This window comes from Chelonoidis abingdonii, chromosome 21 (assembly GCF_003597395.2).
Source record: "Chelonoidis abingdonii isolate Lonesome George chromosome 21, CheloAbing_2.0, whole genome shotgun sequence".
Lineage (NCBI taxonomy): Eukaryota > Metazoa > Chordata > Testudines > Testudinidae > Chelonoidis > Chelonoidis abingdonii.
Window position 1 is genome coordinate 4,773,564 of NC_133789.1, and position 20,096 is coordinate 4,793,659.

General features: G+C 53.5%; 1 protein-coding gene across 11 annotated transcripts in view; it reads left to right on the forward strand.

Moving 5' to 3' along the window:
• Window positions 1-20,096, forward strand: part of SRCIN1 (SRC kinase signaling inhibitor 1) — a 182,753-nt gene that overhangs the window by 102,225 nt on the left and 60,432 nt on the right. For 9 of the 11 annotated variants that reach the window (XM_075059633.1, XM_075059632.1, XM_032791371.1 and 6 more), the window contains one exon: window positions 15,674-15,697. The exons of 1 other annotated variant lie outside the window; for it this stretch is intronic. In XM_075059633.1, the coding sequence (XP_074915734.1) occupies window positions 15,674-15,697 (24 nt within the window). Of the gene's footprint in view, window positions 1-2,855; window positions 2,926-15,673; window positions 15,698-20,096 lie in introns of those variants that run through there. One more of the 11 variants, XM_032791373.2, reaches the window with a different exon arrangement.

Genomic DNA, 20,096 nt, shown 5'->3' on the forward strand with positions numbered 1-20,096 from the left:
ATCCCCTGCAGCAACGCATCTGGGGAAAGGGGGGCTGAGACGGGAGGGGGAACCAGCTACCCCATAGCCTGTGTTCTTATAGCATTCCCTACAGTGCCCCTGCTGGGGGAGGCTGGGACTGGAGTAGCCAGGAGCTTCCCCCACAGCCACTGCTCCTGCACCCTCCCCTACAGCGCCTCCTGCTGGGAGAGGCTGGGATTGGGGTTGCCAGAACTCGCCCCATAGCCAGTGCTACTGCACCATCCCCTGCAGCGCTCCCTGCTGGGACAGCCAGGCTCTCCCCCCACCCCCACCCCCTGCAGCGCCCCTTGCTGGGAAAGCCATGCACCCCCCTCCAGCCTGCACCATCCCCTGCAGCGCCCCCTGCTGGGAGAGCCATGCACCCTCCCCTCCAGCCTGCACCATCCCCTGCAGCGCCGCTGTGAGCGCCAGCACCCCCTCACAGCCTGCACCATCCCCTGCAGCGCCTGCTGGGAGAGTCGGCACTCCCCCACGTGCACCACCCTGCAGCGCCCCTGCTGGGAGAGTCAGGCACTTACCCCGGCCCCACCATCCCCTGCAGCGCCACCCTGCTCGGGAGAGCGAGGCATACCGCCCCCAGCCTGCACATCCCTGCAGCGCCCCCTGCTGGAGAGTCAGGCGCTCCCCCCACGGCACCATCCCCTGCAGCGCCACCTCTGGGAGAGTCAGGCGCTCCCCCCTGCCCTGCAGCGCCTGCTGGGAGAGTCAGGTGCTCCCCCACTGCACCATCCTCTGCAGCGCCCCTGCTGGGAGAGCAGCACGTCCCGCCACCCATCCTGATTGCTCCCTGCTGGGAGAGTCGACACTTCCCGCCCCCTAGCCCAATCCACTGCAGCGCCCCCTGCTGGAGAGTCAGGCGCTCCGGCCGCCCCTGCAGCGCCCCCGCTGGGAGAATCAGGCGCTCCCCCTGCCCTGCAGCGCCCTGCTGGGAGAGCAGTCGCTCCCGCCCCGCCTGCACGCCCCCTGCGTGGGAATAAGCATTGGCACCCCCTCGCAGCCTGCACCATCCCCTGCAGCGCCCCCTGCTGGGAGACGCGCCTGCACCCTCCCCTCCGCCTGCACCATCCTCAGCGCTCCTGCTGGGACAGTCAGGCACTCCCCCCCCTGCACACGCCTGCAGCGCCCCTGCTGGAGAGCCATGCACCTCCCTCCAGCCTGCACCCCCCTAGCAGCGCGCCCTGCTGGGAAGTCAGCGTCCCCCGCCTAGCACCATCCCTGCATTGCTCCTGCTGGGAGAGCAGCACGTCCCGCGGCCCCCCATCCCTGCAGCGCCTGCTGGGAGAGCCAGCGCTCCCCCCGCCCCTGCAGCGGCCCCTGCTGGAGGCGCCCCGGTCCCGGCAGGCTTGAGCAGGGCAGGGTCGGCAGGGGCTGCGCGCTGGCTGCCGGCGCGGGGCGAGGCGGCTGGGCGAGAAGGTGGGAGTCCCTGTTGCCATAAGCGACCGTGCCTTATTAAGGGAAGACCGCCCGGCTGCATCGGCGCGCAAAAGGTCGGCGGCGCTGGCTGCCGCGGATGAGCCGGGCGCTGCGGACAGCCGTGCACCTGGCGGGGGCGGGAAGCGCGGCCCGCGGGGAGCCTCACCCTGCCGTCCTCTGCGCGCCCGCGTGCACCGCCGCCGGGGAGAGCCGGCGGCCGCGGCGCACGATGGATTTATAGAAACCCTGCAGCTCGCTGCGCGGAGCCGGCTGCGCGGCGGCGGGAGGCTGCGGGGGGGGCCCGGCCGCGCCTGACCGGGGCCAGGTAAGGAGCCCGGCGGGGTCAACCGGCCCCCGCCTCTGCCGCCCGAGCAGGGCTGGGGGGTCCCGTCGTTGCAGCGTGAGGGGGGGCAGGCAAGGAGCCCCCCCCTCCCCTTGAAGATCAGCCTCCCCTGGGGGGCTGCTTCCAGCTCCCCAGTCTGGGGGTCGGACCCCGGCAGGGCCGGGCTGGTCTGCCTCCCCCCGCACACGTGCGGCGCTTTGAGCTCTGCAGCGGGGTCAGGGCTAGGGGCAGGCGGCCGGGGAGTCGTTCTTTTCACCTGCTGTTAATTAGTGCTGCAGCCCGGTGATGGGCTCCCATCTTCCCCCCCTGCCCCTTCCCTTTTTAGAGCTAGAGCCAGGCTTCAGGAGATTGGGGTGTCCTAAGCAGGGCTGCCGGGGGGGGCAAGTGGGGCAGTTTGCCCCAGGCTCTGGGGTGCACAGGGGCCCCTGCAAGAATATAGTATTGCAACTTTTTTTTTTTTTTTTTAAGGAAGGCGCTTCTGAAATTGCTTTGCCCCAGGCCCCCTGAATCCTCTGGGTGGCCCTGGTCCTGAGACCCTGCAAGGCCCATGGTGTTGAGTCTCCCACTCCTGCTAGGTCTGGCTTCAGAAGCCACCCACCTCCATCTGGCCATCTCTTCCACCTGTCTGCCTCCCAGCTCCCTTCCACTCTCCCCTTCTTTGGCAGCTGGGATTGCTAGAGTTTAACAGGTTCCTGGGGGGTGGGGAGGGGGGATAAAGTTGAGGGAGGCCAGAGCAAGCAATCACTGTCCTGCAGATTGGGCTCCCTCAAACTTGCCTGGCCTGTTGGCAGTTTCAGTAGGAGACTGGCCTGCCATTAGGTCCCTCACAAGGTGCACAACCTGTGCCCATGCTGAGCTCCGGATTGGCCATCAGGAGCCAGGTAGATTGAGAGCCAGGGATCTCATAAGATACCATCAGTTTAACGGCACCCAGGGATGCCAGCAAATCTCCCCTCTGTCCTCTCACTCTGAATTCACTGGACTGGAAAAGCTGCCGAGTTAACAACCAACCTAAACTCTGACCCTTGTTAATGCAGGCAGCTCTGCTTGGATGAACCAGGCATGCAAAAAGCCATCTGTAGCATTGGCATGAGACTGGCATCCATCTTGTGGCACCCTGCAAACGCAAGCTGGCAATGTCCTGACCTGTGAGCTGCTCTGTACAATCAAGGGATGGTGGGGGATGGTTGCCATCGCCTGATGATACTGTATCTCCCAACCTCGGCTCAGGCCTGATTCAGAGGGGCACTTAGGGATCTCCGTGTGAGACCCCGGGGAAGCTGAGACTTGGCACAGTGTCTATATTTTTGACATGAAAAGCAGAGCCGTGCTCCCTTCGCCCCCTCTCCTCCTGGAAATCCGTGCTTCCCTTTCTCACAAACAATCCTGATCGGATGTACAAATTTAGTGGCAATGGTGCCCTGCTGTAGAAGCAAATCCTGCTCAGTGGGACTTGCAGAAGCATAAAAGGGACAAGAATCTAGGTGTTATTTCCCTTCCCAGGGGCCTCCATCCTATTGCTCCTTGGAGGCGGAACAATGGGTCATCACAATCTGCTGTAGTGTGGAAGGAGTGTGTGGGGTGTCAGGAGGGCTTGTGTGCATCGGGATCCCGGGAAGTGCAATGCTATCTGGCTCTATTGAACATTCCCACTGCATGCAATTCCAGGCTGATTAAAAAAGGCACAGCCCAGAGGTCAAATGGGAATGAGGTCATTGGGAGTTGAGGGTCACGTGTCACCCTGTTTCTCACTGGATTTTGTGTGTGCGGGGTAGCGGTGTGGGAGTAACAATTTTAAGTGATGTAGAAGTGGATAGTAAATGTGGTTCCATTAGTGAAACTGATCGCAGCCCAGGAGAGGGCATTACTGAGCGGGTGGGATTAATCTGCCAGGGAGACACTGAACAAATCCCCATTAGGAATGATATCAGACTTCATTCCAGTGACAGGCAGGACGCGTCTGGCGCATTCTTGGTAGCGACAGCCAGAGCCAGCCATTCGCGAGGATGGCTTTCACTTGGTGCTTTTGAAAATTTTGTTAACAGATTTAACGGGAGGATTATGTCCACTCTCCATCAGGGCTCTTAAGTCTGGAGGGTGTGCATGCATGTGTGGCACTGGTGCTCCTGCCCTGAACACATACCGCACACAAGGACATGTGTATGCACGCACACACAAGACACATTCTGGCTCTGTCTATGCGGAAAGTTTCCAACCCTTGCTAACGCAGTGTCTGTTTGTGGGTTTACCAGCACAAGGTATCTGCTAAATGGGCTGCTGTCTGGTGCTCTGATGGCAGTTAGACCAGGGAATACAGCGTTAAAATTCCTTGCAGCAGACCGTGACTTATCTACCGTCAGGTTCCCACCCACAGGTTCAGCTCCACCATTAGCAATGCAGGAAACTCCTTTGAATGGGGCCTAGTGTAGATGGGGGAGGGGGGAGCAGCAGTCTCTAGGAATGGTGCTAGCAACCAGTGTGTTTAAATAGGGCTGTGCCTGGATGGTTTCTCAGATCAGTGGGAATGGTTCTTCTCCTCCCCCTGCCCCCGCATAGGAACTGTTGTCCTAATAGCACAGTATGGGGACTCTGAAAAAGGGGGCAGGTCTCTCGCATGGCTGGGTCACAGGCATAATATAATCCCTGCTCTCCTTCAGGAAACCTGCTAGTGTTAAGCAAGGGTCTTAAAACACAACTGTGATTAGAATCATAGATGTCAGAGGTGAGAGACCGAACAGACCAGCCAGCCCAACTTTCCACCAATGCAAGGGAATCCCAAGTGATTTGGGCTTCTTACCCCTGTTCCCCACTCTAGTAAGTGTTCCTGGCAAAAGGCGTTGGGCGTCCTCCAAGGGCACTTGGGAGAAGCAGGCTGAATCTCCCTCATAAGCAAGTGGACATCAAATCAAGGGTGGCCCTTGCCATGCGTGGGTTTGCAGGCAGGTGGGGGTGAGGCACATGAGGCATTGCAGCCTCTTGCAAGCAACCAAGTTCTACCTTGTCCTTGTCAATCTCCCTTGTGTTCAACCAGTGGCATTTTGCAGTTGTCATAGCTGCACTGCAGTTTGATCTGCCCGGCTACTTCCTGGTTTCCCTGCCCAGCCAGAGGCAGCTCAGCTGACCTGCCCTACCCACTGCAGGTGGAGAGAGAGAGAGTCCTGCAGGAGCTGATTCACTGATCCTTGCGCAGTGGTTTGTCCGGGTGTGAAGTGAATGTAGTAGGCTCCCCGGTTTACACTGCTTCGCACTGGTGTATCTGAGCACCCCCACTGCCTGCAGGGGAACAAGGAATCCTCACCCTTGGAACGAGGAATCCTCTCCCTTGGAACTCTGCTTGAGGAAGTGAGTCTGTTTAAAGTCATGTGGGTGGTGAGGTGGTCACATTCCTGGGTGGGGAGGGAGGGAAAATAAGCCGTGCCATGGACAATTGACCCTTGGCTTATGTGGCCTGGCCTAATGGCCCTCACTGCTTAACCTACCCAAGTGTCGGAGAAATATAGGGTTATCCCAATTGCACCAGGCAACCAGTCTATCAGGTCCAATATTAGTCAATTTCCAAAGCTCCTTGCCAAAGACTCATTGGAACACTCAGACTCTGCTGCCTCCGGTGCAGCCCCTGCGTTTATCATGATGATTATTCCTCACAAATGCTCAGCAGGGAATCGATAGAACAGGTGGATGCAACCCTTGCCCCAGAGAGCTCTGCCCTACAAGTGCATCATCTGCAGCCTCTGGGAGTAGCAGACGAGGATGGCGAAGATGACTGAGGTCAGGTGGCAGAGTTGGAGCAGTGCAGTTCCATGGTTATTCAGCCCAGGTTGTGATGTACTCAGCTTGGCAGTGCAGTGATTTGGGGGCAGGTGGGGGGTCTGTTTTTGTAAGCAAATGCATTAGTTGACTTACTTCATATGGGCATCATGGTAGAAGCAGGGCTTGACTAAAGCTGGGGTGGTTGCTTTGTGCCTACAGATGGGGTTTTCAGCAGCATTTATGTATTTCAGGAGCACAAGCCACATTGAGTGTCAAGGGCACCTGTGGTCCTAAGTCACTTAAGTGCTATTGGACACCTCCGGCTATAACTCTCCTGGGAATTTCAGCTGCTGAATGAGAAGCTGTAGGATTTATAGTGAGAGCTGGAGAAGGGTGTCTAGAGTGTAGGTGGGTAGAGAATGATAGACCTGTTTGGGTTTTTTGCTTTGTTTTGTTTTTGTTTCACTAGCCCATCGTGGCTTGGTTTGGTTCAGGGTCTATCCAGTGCCCTGGCTGGAGCATAAATATTCCACTCTAAGCTGCGCATGGAGGATGCCTCCTACAATTTAAAAATGAGTTAATTAAAAAAAACAACCCCCAGCCAGCTGACCGTGTCCCTTCTGTTCAGGGAAATGTGCCATGGTGCATCTTAGCCGGAATGAGAGACACACTCTCTTGCCCTGTTTATCATTAACAGAATCATACTAAAATTGCAAACTACGGGGATCTTGCTGTGGTCAGCCCAGTGACTCACTCAGATTTCATTTCCTTCCTGTTTTTACCCTGGGACAATTGCTAGGACTGGATTTTTGTGTGTCTCTCTCCCTTTTCTACAAATGGTTTTAGCTGCATCCTCTGACCCCGCTCCTCTTCTTGGGTGTGTGGGTGGCTGTGGGGTGGGGTGGGGGATTGAGCTCCTACTTAGTCTGTCATTTTACAGCCTTGTGGACATGAATTTCATTGTAATTATAATTTCTGCCTGTGTAATATTTCATACCTTCTGCATCGCTCTGTCTGCCATGAGCTGCCTGTTTCATCCGTTTGTAACAAGCCTGCCTTTCAGATCCTCAAACCATTATCTGCCTTTGCTTTTGAAGAGCCAGAGATGTTGATTTTACCTTTCCTCTCCCTCCTGGCCTCCTTCCCTCTGCAAAATCTGTCATCCTAGCCAGTTACAGCGTTATTTGCTCCTGGGCAGGGGTTGGGGCGTTCATAAAGTTTTGCCGGGTGCTATCGCATTCCCCAGCCAGCACGACTGAGTCATGTCTTTGGTGGAGCCATGCAGACGAAGTTCTTCTACCCGGAGTTGGCTGCTTTCCTGGACTAGGACAATGGGCGCCTTTGTTGACCTTTTAGCCCTAATGCTCTTTCTAAAGACTCTCCCCTTCATGTTAGTTAAGAGCAGAGCCCAGTTAAATACTTGCCATAGGGACACCGGACCAGTGCCCCAGGAAGGCAACAGAAAACCGATCTGATAGCAGAATGGATCAGGCAAAAAACTAACTTGTGCTGTGAGACGAGGTGCGTGAGGTGATCTCGTTTATCGGCCCAGCTACTGTGGGTGAGAGGGCCGAGCTTACACAGAGCTCTTCGGGCCTGGGAGAAGTACTCCCAGGTACAGAGTGTGTGGCTCAAGCAGTTAGTTCATGTTCTAAGGGACCATCCATGCTAACAGCTCTGCAGTCGTAGGACAAAAAGGGGGTTTAGTGGGTTACAGATGGTTGTAATAAGCCATAAATCCAGTGTCTCTGTTCAGCCTCTGATTTTTAGTGTTTAGTAGAGTAATGAATTTAAGCTCCCCGGCTCGTGTGGCGTGGCTCTCCTTCGAGGCTGAGGAGTGATTGTTCAGACGTGGCTGGCATCGCTGTGGGGAAAGCACTTGCCCCAGGAGACAGAGTATTGTCTCTGATCATCGTGCCGTGTGAACTATAGCGCCAAGGGCTCTAGAAATGCCTAGGGAGCCGGATAGAGCCCTCTGAAATGAATACATTTAAATAGCGACAGTCCATTCAGTCCACTTGGCCCTGGTGAAAGGAACCCAACTGACCATCCTGGAGGTTTCTGTTTCTCCCCAGGCCAGGTGCAGCCTGGACCCCTCCTGACCACCCCATCAACCTGCTCCAGCCCTAACCTGGGGGGCCGAGCTCCATTGCCAAACCCAGTCCTGCTGCCAGCCAAGGGACCAGTTGTGCCAGAGTTGCTGGAGTGAGACCTGACAAGCTCATTTCACGCAGGACACCAGTTGGCAAGGACTTTGGCTGCATTTGAACTGATGACTTAGAGTCCAAAGGCCCTTGTTGAACAGGCTTGGCTCCTCCATTTGGCCAGGGTTCCTTTCTTTCCTGCCATCCTTTCATTCTCTTTACTTTTATTCTCTCCCCACTCCCGTATTTATTTTTTATATTTGTCCCAGCACACGCTTCTTCTTTTCCCATCCAGCCTCCATGTGTTGTCTCCAAGGTATTCCTTTCCAGCAGCCAGGGTCTGCTTGTCCCAACACGCTGCTCTCAGGTATCTGGGGCTCGGCTTCCTCCATGCCTGTCATAAACAGATAGCTAAGGGTTAATGTTTCTTTTACCTGTAAAGGGTTAACAAAGGGAACCACACACCTGACCAGAGGACCAAATCAGAAAACCAGATTTTTCAAAGCTCAGGGAGGGAAGTTTTTGGGTGTGTGTCTTTTGTCTGTCTCTTGGCTATGAGAGGGATCTTTCTATCTTCAAGCTTCTAATCTTCTGTTTCCTAGTTGTAAGTACAGGTATAAGACAATATAGGTTTTTATATTGTTTTTGTATTTTACATGTGTGTAGTTTGCTGGAATGTTTAAATTGTATTTCTTTTTGAATAAGGCTGTTTGTTCATTTTTCTTTTAAGAAATTGACCCTGTATATTGTTATCTTGATACAGAGAGCATTTTTAGTCTTTTCTTTCTTTTTATATAAAGCTTTTTCTTTTTAAAACCTGTTGGATTTTCTTTCTAAGTGAAGACTCTAGGGATAGAAATCCCTGTGCCAGTTATTACAGTCTCTTCCAGGGAAGGACTGGGAGAGGAAAAAGAAGGAGGGGGGAAGGTAAATTGCCCTCTCTGTTTTGTAATTCAAGGAGTTTAAGTACAGTAATCTTCCAGGATAACCCACGGAGGGGAAGCCTGGGGAGGAAGTAAAGAGAAGACAAGGGGAGTGGGGTTATTTCCCTTTGTGGTGAGACTCAGGGCTTCTGAGTCTTGGGATCCCCCAGAGAAGGTTTTGGGAGACCAGAGGGAGCCAAGCCCTGGAAATCCTTGGCTGGTGGCAGCGATATCAGATCTAAGCTGGTAATTAACCTTAGAGGGTTCATGCTAGCTTCTCAGTTTATGAACGCTAAGGTTCAAATCTGAATAGGAAGCTATGACAATGCCAAGGTAAACTCACCCTCCAGGAATGAAGCATGTACCTGGAACTCTGGGATCTTGACCAGTTCTCTCTCGAAGTGCTCAGCTGCAGAGGTGACTGGGCTGGAAGGAGGGGGTGACAAGACCATTGAGGCTGTATTGGCACAGACTCTGTCACGTTAACTAGATCAAATGATTTCCGAGGTGTTCTTGACTCAGGCTTGCTCTCCTCATTTGGGATGCTGCCCTGATCGCTGCTGGTTTAATGTGGAGTGACTGTGTATGGCATGGAGGGCATTTATGGAGCCCACATGCGATAAGCGTGTCCACTCGTGCTAAAACAATAAATAAAATATAAACTCAGGTCCAGCAGGGAGATAAGATCAGTAATATGAGGGGCTGAGGAAAATTACTGAGGCTCTTCCACTGCAAAATAACAAGGTTGCAGAAGAAAAGGCATTGCATCAGCGCTTCACCCATCCTCTCTGCTGCCAACCTGACCCTTCCAGACAGGGTCACGGCTGGCTCTCCAGGAACCTGAACGTTCCAGCCAGCTCAGGATCATCCCCTTAACCCCCCACCCAATCACCGAGCACAGCATGGGTGGCGGGTGAACGCCCATTTGGGGAAGCCTGGCCCTGACCCCTGCCAGAGCCCCGAGTTTGTTTCCCTTCCCCCTTCCCTCATGGCTGAAAGAGTCCCTGCTGGCTTCAGGGGAGGAGGCACCTCCGGACGGAGCATGGGCGGGGCCCTGGCCTGGGAAGGCTTAGCCTCTCCTGGCCTACGATACCTGCTGCCCATGGAGCACAGAAGCATTTCATTACCCCGCATCATGGTCTCCTCCCTGAAAGTGGGGACGTCAGAGGTTTGCCAGGCTAATGGCAGGGAGGTGCAGTGGAGAGGGTCACAAGACTGGGGCTTAGGAAACCTTGGTTCTTGCCACTTGACTCACTGTGTGACTGTAAGCAAGTCACTGCCCCTTTTGTGCCTCAGTTTCCCCATCTGTAAAACCCAGGCTAGCTAGTGGTTCCAATCTCCCTTTGCAATGAGTTTTGACATGTGCATGAAAAGCGCTTGGTATTATCCCCAAAATTTTAGGGACTTTTACTGATGGGTGGCTCTGGGGTGACCAATTGGGAGGCTGAGGCCACCACCTCTTATGTCTCTAGAAGTTCTGATATGCTGCCCGTGGCTGGGAGATCCCAGTGATCCCATGTTGTAGAGACCCACTGTGATGGATCAAAACAGAGACGGGAATGGGAGGCGAGGGGGGGAGGGCGTGTGGTCCCTTGGATGGCCAGCTAACATCACCCAGACTCTGCCAGGGCTGTTCTCCCGCTGCACCCATCTGGCTGGGGCTAAGTGTTGAATCCAGTCTGTGGCTTCAAAACTGAGCTGAATGAAGCAACCAGTTGAGGGACCAACCAAACCACTTGTTAAATGGACTTGGGTCTTGCAATGAAGGTAGAGCCAGATCATGCTTTTGTCTGTTGGAGGTTAGTTTCGGGTGATTCAGAGACGCTTGCTTTAATAAGGGAGGACTCTGGGACACACTTCACTCTGTAAGGCAGATACCGCAGTATCCAGCATCAGGGGATTCAGATCTGGGTGGCCGAGCATGTCCTAAAAATTGCTTCCGAGTGTGGCCCAATTTGAAACGTGTTTAAAATTCTTGAATGGCACGTTGATCCCCACCTGTGATCAGGTACCTGCTACCATCCTGAGCTGCCTATACGGAGGAGACACGCTCTTAAATTTTCACTGGTGTCAGAGCATTAATATAAGTGTGTGGATGTGGGATAACTACCCCCAGTGCAAAAGCCTAGGAAAGCTAGATACGTGCAAAGTGGGTTCCAGGGTAAGTCACTGTGGTGCAAGCCTCATTACGCTGGTGCATCACATCTGCGCTGGGGGTTTTCACTGCTCTGTAGGGAACCCCAGGACAGACAGGGCTGTACACTGTGGGATGTTGGCGGTGCCTTTCCAGTTCTCTCTCCTCTCTGGTATTCCCAACACAGACATTTGTATTAATTAGTAGGTTTGGAGGATAAAAAAAACCATTTCGTAAGTTTCAGGCTCCTGGTGTTTGGGAAAAGCTTCACAGGGTAGCTTTGGTTCCTGCTGCTGGCTGATCTAATAGTTCCTGGTAATCAGGACTCCTGGGTTCTACTTCTGGTTCTGCCTCTGAGTCAGAGTGTGACTATGGCCAGGTCTACACTGCGACTTTAAATCGGTTTAATGGCCGATATACCGATTTAACGCTGTATCCGTTCACACGACGTCGTCATTAATATCGAGTTAAACGGCTCCTTAAATCGATTTCGGAACTCCTCCCAAACGAGAGGAGTAGCGCTAAATTCGATAGTGATAACTCGGATTAGGGTTCATGTGGACGGAAATCGACGTTATTGGCCTCCGGGCGGCATCCCAGAGTGCAGCACTGACCGCTCTGGACAGCAATCTGAACTCGGATGCAGCGGGCAGGTAAACAGGAAAAGCCCCGCGAACTTTTGAATTACATTTCCTGCTTGCCCAGCGTGGAGCTCTGATCAGCACGGCTGGCGATGCAGTCTGAAATCGAAAAAGAGCTCCAGCATAGACCGTACGGGAGATACTAGGTCTGATCGCTGTATGGGGAGACAAATCTGTTGTATCCAGCTCCGTTACAGAACACGAAATGCCAAAGCGTTTGAATAAAAAACTCCAGGATACACAGCGCTGCGTGACAAGCGTAACGGGAAGCCAGAGACTCAAATGGACGCTCATGAAGGGAGGGAGGGGGTACTGAGGACTCCAGCTATCCCACAGTCCACAGCAGTCTCTGAAAATTATTTGCATTCTTGGCTGAGCTCCCAATGTCTGTAGGTTCAAACACAGTGTCTGGCGTGGTTCAGGGAACAGCTCCTCAGTTTATTTCCCCCCACCACCACGTGAAAAAAAAAAGGGAAAGATTGCTGTGCTATGGCGTTTGCTCAATGCACTCCGCGAAAAAGGCGCCAAAGGGTTGTCTGCTGCCTTCACAAAGGGAGGGGTGAGGCTGTACCCAGCACCACCCGGGGCAGTGTTTTCTGCCCCATCAGGCACTGTGCTCTCAACACGGAAGTGGGAACTATGGGATAGCTGAGGAACAGCTACCCACAGTGCACCGCTCCTGAAATCGATGGTAGCTTTGGACCATGGACGCAAACAATCGATTTCGGGATCCCACTGTGGACGCGCTAAACCGATTTTATTAGATCTGTTTTGTAATATCGGTTTAAGCTAATTCGAAATAATCGTGCAGTGTAGACGTACCCTTTGGAAAAGACTTCTGTGACTCAGGTCTTATCTGCATGAGAAAGCTGCACCCATCTAACTTAAATTTGATTTAGTTCAGCTGGTGCAAAGCCTCATTTAGGTTAAGACGGGCTTGTGTCAGTAAGGAGCTGACTGAAGCTACGCTGCTACAAGCAACTCTTAAGCTGAAATAAGTCTGTGCGGGGTTTTAAGTCAATTTGACTAAACTAATTTGCAAAGACACCTTTAGTTCAGCTGTTGCTAATTTGTGTGTAGACCAAGCCACAGTTTCCACATCAGTAAAATGGGGACAATATACCTAGTACCTAACCTCCCCAGGCTCTGTTTGCAGAAGGCTTTGAGACCCTTGGATAAACACTCTCGATATAGGCACAAAGTGTTCTACTTTCTCTCTATCCCTAGATCCTGCTGGTGGGAGAGTTTAATCAGCTGTCAACATTTCCAGGGCTTAAGGGCCAGTGAAATATCAGCAAGGGTCCTGCCTTTTTGAAAGGGAAACATCTTACCTCTTAGGGTACCTCTATGCTGCAGTAAAAGTCCTGCGGCATGGCTGTGGTTGGCCCAGTCCAGCTGACTCTGGCTCTGCAGGGCTCTTGCTAAAGAATCCAGTGTAGATGTTTGGGTTTGGGCTGGCACTCAGGCTCTGAAACCTCTAATCTGGGCTCCGAGAGTCGTTGCTGCTGGATTTTTATTGCAGGGTAGACATACCCTTAGCTGCACCAGCATACATGTGTAGAAATGAGGGACTGGAAGGGACCGGGAGAAGCCTTCAAGTCCTCTGGAAAGCATGGGGGTGATGGGCAGCCTGGGAGAAGAGAGTGGGGAGAGGCAGGGGGGAAAAGGGAAGAGAGCCAGGACCATTTGCCAGCTGATGTGCCCTCCCCACTGGAGCTGCTGTGTCAATGGGGTGAATGCTATGAGGCCCTTGGGTCAAAATCCTGGAGTCTTCCCCTCCTGCAGGGCGATTTCCATAGATTGTCTCTGTAAAGAGTCTCTTCCCTGCCCCACAGGATAGGTGGCTTTTCCAGGCTCCAGGAATGCAGAAACTCCTTTGTTCTGCAGGGGATTTGTTTGCCTGGAGTTAGCTTGGAGGCAGTCCTGGATTGGCTTATATGGCCCCAGTCTGGGCTCTATTGACACTTATGACACTGGCCAGTTACCATCCCTAGACCCAGCCCTAGGGTTGCAGGAAGCCTTTTTTGATGCCTGTCAAGCGTGTCCACTCTCACTTTGCGGAGGGGTGTGTGTGTGAGCAGTGTCCTAATGATTTCTCTCTGTATTTTCAGTTACCGGGTTTGTTCGTTTCCCACTGGACTCGTATTGTCCTCTAGGAGCAAACGGGCCTCAGATACCCCCTGCACAGGCTGTGTCAAATCTGAGCACACAGTATCTCATTGAGCCGCAGGCTGGGCAAGCGAGTGCACCCCAGTGTGCTTGTGTCCCAGTGGGCTGCCCTTATCTGGATTTCACCCCTGCTTCTGGGGCTAGCTCTAACCATGCGTGCGCTGGAGCCGATCATCTCCTCTGCTTCCTGAGAGCAAAGTCACACTATCAGCATCATGCAGTGCCTTTTTTCTTGCTGGTATCTCTGCTAGCAAGAGCCTTGGGGGCATAGGAAGTGATCATCCCTCTGGCCCTTAATCTCCTTGGTTAAAGATCAGGAACCAGGTTCCCCTTGGGCACCTATCGCTGTCCGGCTCTGCAGCTGGAAAGCACACACTGGGGTTGTGGTATATGGGGCTGGCATGCTGGGGAATGCCAGGGAATCCTTAACTCTACCCTGTCCTGCTTCCACTGCCAGACTGTACGGACAGCAGGGGATGAGCATTTAGCCTGCTGCTTTGCTCTGGACTGGGCCCACATGACAAAGGCAGCCTTGGCCAAACCCTAATGCAGAGCCCAGGGGCCTTGGGTACTCTCCCTCCCCCCTCTCTGCTGCCCTTTCCCATGCTAGCTCAGTGGGCACTGGGTGCCAGATCTCCTGTGGGGACAAATCCAGGCTAACCAATAAGGGCATTCAAGGGAGGTTTAAAACCATCTACTCTCCCCTCCTTAGTCATCAGCTGACCTCCTATAAATAAGGCCCCACTTCATTCTCAATATTGTGGTCCCCGCAAAATTTGGCTTCCACTGCAGTTTTGCTTTTAACTCGCTTATTTTGCACAGTCCACAGTTTTGCACACATTTTGCGTGTGCAATTGGTATTGCACTAACACTCAGTGCCTGTAAAAGGTAACTGGCTGAAATGACCCGACTTGATTTCTACAGCAGTTGAGACTTTGTCTTCTGAGTTTTGTACTGTACCAGTCACTCTTTTTTAACTCCTGTAATATAGTTGCAGCAAAATGTCTGGTTATCAAAAAAAAAAAAAAAAAAATTTGGAGGCCTAACAATACTTGTGTGTTTATCCTTCCAGCAAATTTTTCTTGTATGAATAAGTCTTCTCTGATTTACCGCTATTAACAGTCCATTATTACTTTTCCACGATTTTCCATGTCTTGTCCGCATCTCAGCTGCAAGTATTTGAAGCTCACCCTGTGATTCAGCTAGGGCCTTATCTTCAAGGACATGTCTACACTGGTGCTGGAAGTTACCCGTCCAGTTTCAGTGTAGACATAATGCTAGAGAAGGATCCCATGGCTTCTGGTTTGCTTGGCTCTCCAGGAACTTGTGTGCTATAATTGAAGGCCAGCTCCTGTCGTTCGCCAAAGCACGTCGGCTAGATGCCAGCGATGCTCCTAGCCTTGCAAATGGTCTAAAGGAGAACCAACTACTTCTGCTCTGGTCCCTGCTCTCAGGATCAGCCCTGCAGGAGTTGCTGGGGACAGAAGGATGCATGGGGGCCGGAGGGAATCCCTTTAAAAGAGACCTTCCCTGGAGAGAGACCGGCCCAGCAGGGAAGCTGGCCAAGGAGGGCAATGCCAGTAGCCTTTAGAACAGGGTTTCTCAAACAGGGGTCCCCACTTGTGTAGGGAAAGCCCCTGGCGGGCTGGTGTGTTTACCTGCCCCATCTGCAGGTCTGGCCAATAGCGGCTCCCACTGGCTGTGGATTGCTGCTCCAGGTCAATGAGAGCTGCTGGAAGTGGCGGCCAGTAAGTCTCTTACTGCCGCGACCCCTGCTTGAGAAACCCTGCTTTAGAAATACCTGGCATGAACTTTGTGGGTCATCCTACTATCCAGGCCTGGCATCACAATGCCCCCTCCATTATTCTGTTTGACTTCTAACCTACATCAAACCCTTGTGTGTGTTTGTCCCCTGTCACCTGGCTGCATGTTCCCCTGGTCCCCCAACTCCTGTGCCCCCACCCCCCTCCAAGAGGTGATAGCAGCATGATGCTAAACAAACACGAGGGAGGGGACTTTAAACAGAAACTAAACCAAGCTTCATCTCCCAGTTCAAAGTCAACTGGTCTCCAAGCAGCATCTTAATGGTATTTTTGTTTTGTTTTGTGTTTTTTGTTTTGTTTTTGTTTTGTTAGCAACCCAACTACTGGAGCTTTAAGGTCAGTATTACTGAATTTTTTTCCCTACGCTTCTGTTTAAAATGCATGCGCTTTTTCACCCTTTCTCCATCTCTGTGTGCACAAGTAGGGGGTGGGAGTCAGGGATCTCTCATGTTCAGCTAGTTCTGGGGTGATTCAGGAGTGGTTGATGCTCATGAGAAGGATACAGCTGCTATTGCCAGGTTCTGCAGGATGGGCTCTTGTGTGTCTGAGTTGCCTGGGGATCTGTTACACCCCCTTAAATTACCCCAGGCAAAGCACTGCAGTCAGTGTCTGCTCTGGGTTTATACCATGTAGCAGAGGGCAGAATCCTGGCTCCTTGACTCTGGGAAAAGAGCAGCAAGTGGAGACAGGTTCAGGCCATTCCAAGTAGGCTCAGGAATCGAGCTCAAATTCGTCACCCAGGTGCTAGGTCAAGGTCCTAGATGGGCAGAGGATAATTCTGATCCACAGCCCATTCCTAGTCAGTCCACGGACTGGAGGATTCCAAATACAATCCCTCCCTCCCCTCTGATCTGCTTGTCACCATTTTCACCACTCGCCTCCCCCACGTGCAGCCTGCTAAGCGCTGATCTCCACTCGGATTGCACTTTTACACCGCACCGATCGGCTTCACTTGTTGCTTTTTGTGCACAAGCATATTGTGTTCCAGCGGAGTGGGGGAAGGGAGACCTTTTTAAATCCCCTCCCTCACCCCCAAATGATTTGTGTGTGGCTGGGGGTGGGGCAGCTCAAACCCATATCTGAGCCTGGGTTTACGGTGCAGTAGAGACATACCTTGAATGAGCTGTTGAAGGGCCCCAGCCTCTGGCAGGGTTGGACCCATGTTATGCAACTAGCACCTGGTTTGTAACAGACTTGGAAAGAAAATAATAAAACCAGCCTCGAAGTACATTTGAGTTCGCAACTAGGAAAAGAGTCTTTGGCTCCTCTACTGCACTGTGGTGCCTTGAGGGCCTTGAGTGCTGGGAGTTGTGTGAAGCATCTGGTTGTGAGCTGCCACACCAGGGCATAGGCAAGGCTGGTCAGTCCGCTGGGAAGCCGGCAATCTGGGTTAGGGTTTAGGATCTCGTCTGGTGCATGTCAAAGCCCCGATGTGACCAGTTCTAGGCGCTGTGGGATGGCAAATGTAGCATAATGGAACAGACCATCCTAGGATCCTGCAGTGCCCCGTCCCTGACACTTCAGAGGAAGGCGATGATGATGATGATAATAATAAGGCATCTGACCAGGAGGGTGGTGCTGCACGTGGGAGGGGAGAGACGAATTCTTTCCTGGCCCTTCTAGCTGCCCAACCAATACCCTGAAGCATGAGATTGGAGTCCCCGTAATGGAGATAACTAGGAACATTGAGAGGCAACTTGGCCTAGTGGGTGAAGCAAGGCTCTGGGCATCAACTAGCTTGCTTGGGTGTGGCTTGTCTCTGCTCTATGCCTCCGTTCTCACCTCAGTAAAGCAGGGAGAACACCTGCCTCCCTTCTGCATGGTGCTTTGAGCTCCCCAGCTGGGGCTGTCTACGGAAAGCTGCCTGTGGTGCTGTGTAAACGCTTGGGCTGGTGGTGTTTAGATCATGAGTTGACGAGAATCTTATCCACTCTCTGCTTGCGTCTCCCCACCGACTCCTCACCTCTTGCCACGTAACAGTCACACCCCTTATCCTGTGCTAAGGCTCTGCCGAACTCTCGGAAACCTCCCCCTGTGGTGATTCATACAGTGACCTTGAAGGGAGCCGCACAGACTCCCACTTCGACTGGCCTCGTGGGCAGCACCTCGCCAGAGCTCCGGGGCAGAGAAGGGCCTCGGTGGTGGTGTATTGCCTGTAGCCGGGCCCTGGCACCGGTGCAGGGGAAGTACCACCAGTGTGACACTGAACTAAGCTAGGGATGGGCAGTGCTGTTGCTCTGGGTCTCCGCCTGAGGCCGATCAGGCTTTTCTCCCTCTCTTGAAATCGCTGCTCCCCCACATCACAGGGATCTTACCGGATGGGGGGCAGGTGGAACATGAGCAGCAGCGGGGATATGATGTGAGGTGGAAACTCTTCAAGGTCATTCAGACCCTTCTTCCTCATGGAGCTTAGAAAACCGTGTGCACGGGTGCCACAGCCGTCTCTGTAAACCTCCCAGGCAAGGTAGCGGATGACGCCGGCGTTAAGGGCGCAGTAGGAAGCCTGAGGGACAGGCAGCGACAGGAGATCCCACCTCCTATAAACCAGCTCTGCCTCCAGGCTTCACCCACAGCTTCTGGGTCTCCAACCAGCCTGGAGTTCCAGCTCTCAGCTGGTCACTCAGGCTGGTTTGGTTAAGGTGGTTTAGAGCAGAGGGCGGGAATATTTCGAGGTCGGGAATGTTGTTTGCTCAAATCACGGAGCAATAGAAATGGTGGTAGTCCCTATTCCCCTCTGAGGAGTGACTCCTGCTTCTTACCCTCCACAGGAGAGGAAGGGGCAGGTTGCTGCGCGGGCACTGGACTGGGAGTTCTGAGATCTGGGGCCGGTTCCAGACTCAGCAGATGGCCTAGGGTGAGTCACTCCAGCTCCCTGTGGCTGCTTCCTCATCTGTAAAATGAGACTAATGATACATGCTCTGCGGCAGCGGGTTAACTCATGATGGTCTGTAAAGGACTCTGGCAAAGTCTCTTTATTTATTGTATTGCTCTGGGCATGGCCACCCCCTAAACCACAGACCCAGCATCCCAACAGGCCCCTCCTGGCGGGGCCGAGGACCCCGGCTTCCCCACTCCTCACTGGCAGCAGCTGGGCCAGCCGTTGCCCAGTTGTGCGGTGCAAAGTTGGCCCGTTTCACAGAATCTTTCCTCCCCCCACCTTGCCCGATGAACTGTGTTGGCTGAGCGAAGCCCCAGCAGCCTGCCAAGGTCAGCGGCGTTGTCGGGAGGTCTCAGTGTGGCATCTCGGCATGGGTGTGGCACGGTTTGGCAGGGGCTGTGCGGTGGGTGCTTGTTGCTGGAGGACACAGCCTGGATCTTTAGGTCTGATGGGGGATGTTCCCTCTCAGTTCTGGCTGGGAAGGAGAGATTTGCGGCATGCCCTAGCAGTGGCCCTGGCTGGATCTCCTAAGGGAGGCTGTGACCCACACTGCCTATGGGAAAGAGTATGAAGGGTTAAATCGCACTCTGCCATGCAAGGGATGGTCCCCAGCTCTCTGACCTCACTACTCAGAGGGGTACAAGCAATGGGGGCTCAGCCGGGGGGAGCTGCTCCATCTGCCTAGAAAAGGATCTCCAAGAGCAGAAGCAAGGGGCTTCTCCTGCAGTTCCTGGGGATTTTCAAGCTGCCTGCTTTTTCCCCTGGCCTGCAAGAGACCTTTTGCACCCCTGAGCTTGCATAAATGTAGAGATCACCAGGGCCCAGCCAGCTGAGATCTGGCGTGCCATAGCCCCTCTGTCTCTAGCCTGTTGAAGGAGGAGGATGCAGTGGGGATGGGGGCCATATAGGTGCCTACACAGTCAAGGAGGCCCTCCTGCTGACATGCCCACCCCTGCCCAGCATGGGGTCTGTGCCAAGGACCTGTCCCCCACCATCCTAATGCCAGGCCCTGTACGGTTGAGCCAGCCCCAGCTCATCACACATGACTCATCCTATCAGTCAAGCTGCTCATCAATCCAACCTCTCTCCATGGCTGTTGTCACGGAGCTTCTGGTCTCCTTGTCCCACTGCATATTTCCGAGTCCCTCATCCGGCCAGCCTGGCAACCAGCGACCTTTTGGTTACCTAGCAACCGCAGCCCAGGCAACAGGGATGGGGTGAGCAGAGACGTCTGCCAGGGCCCTTAGATCTCGTAATTTAGTTTGATCCTCTCGAACTTTCCCATCTCTCAGCCCAAGTCGCTCTGCAGGTCATCCTGCCCCCTCCAGGGCGTAGCTGGCAACAAGGCCATCAGCAGGAGTGGAGAGCTCATCCCAGGATTGAGAACAGGGCTAGTGTGAATGAAGCTGGATCTCCAGCCTGGGAGGAGATCCCACCCTTGGAGGACAGGGCATGAGCTTGGGGAAGCCCCCACCCTCCCCCTATCCATGCCCTAGGCTGCCAGGGGCTCGGGGTGTCTTTGACATAGAATGTGGGAGAATTTGGCTGATGTGAAAGTCAGAGGTGGCTAACTTTTGGTTTAGAGCGAAGCAGGATGCAGGCAACCTCCATCCTGCCCTGCTGCTCCTCCAGTCCTGAGCATCTCACACAGCTCTGCCGATGCCCATCAATCCTGATCCACAGCACCTAGTGTTCACTGCTCTCCACAGACAATACTGCCCCTTTAGCCTTCTCCTGCAACTATCCTGGGCAGATACTGCTCTTAAAGTCAAATTGTGTTTGTGATGTGGACAAATTCCTACTAAGGAGAGGGATGAGACCTCCTAAAACTCATGTCACTTGTGGCCTGAACAGCAA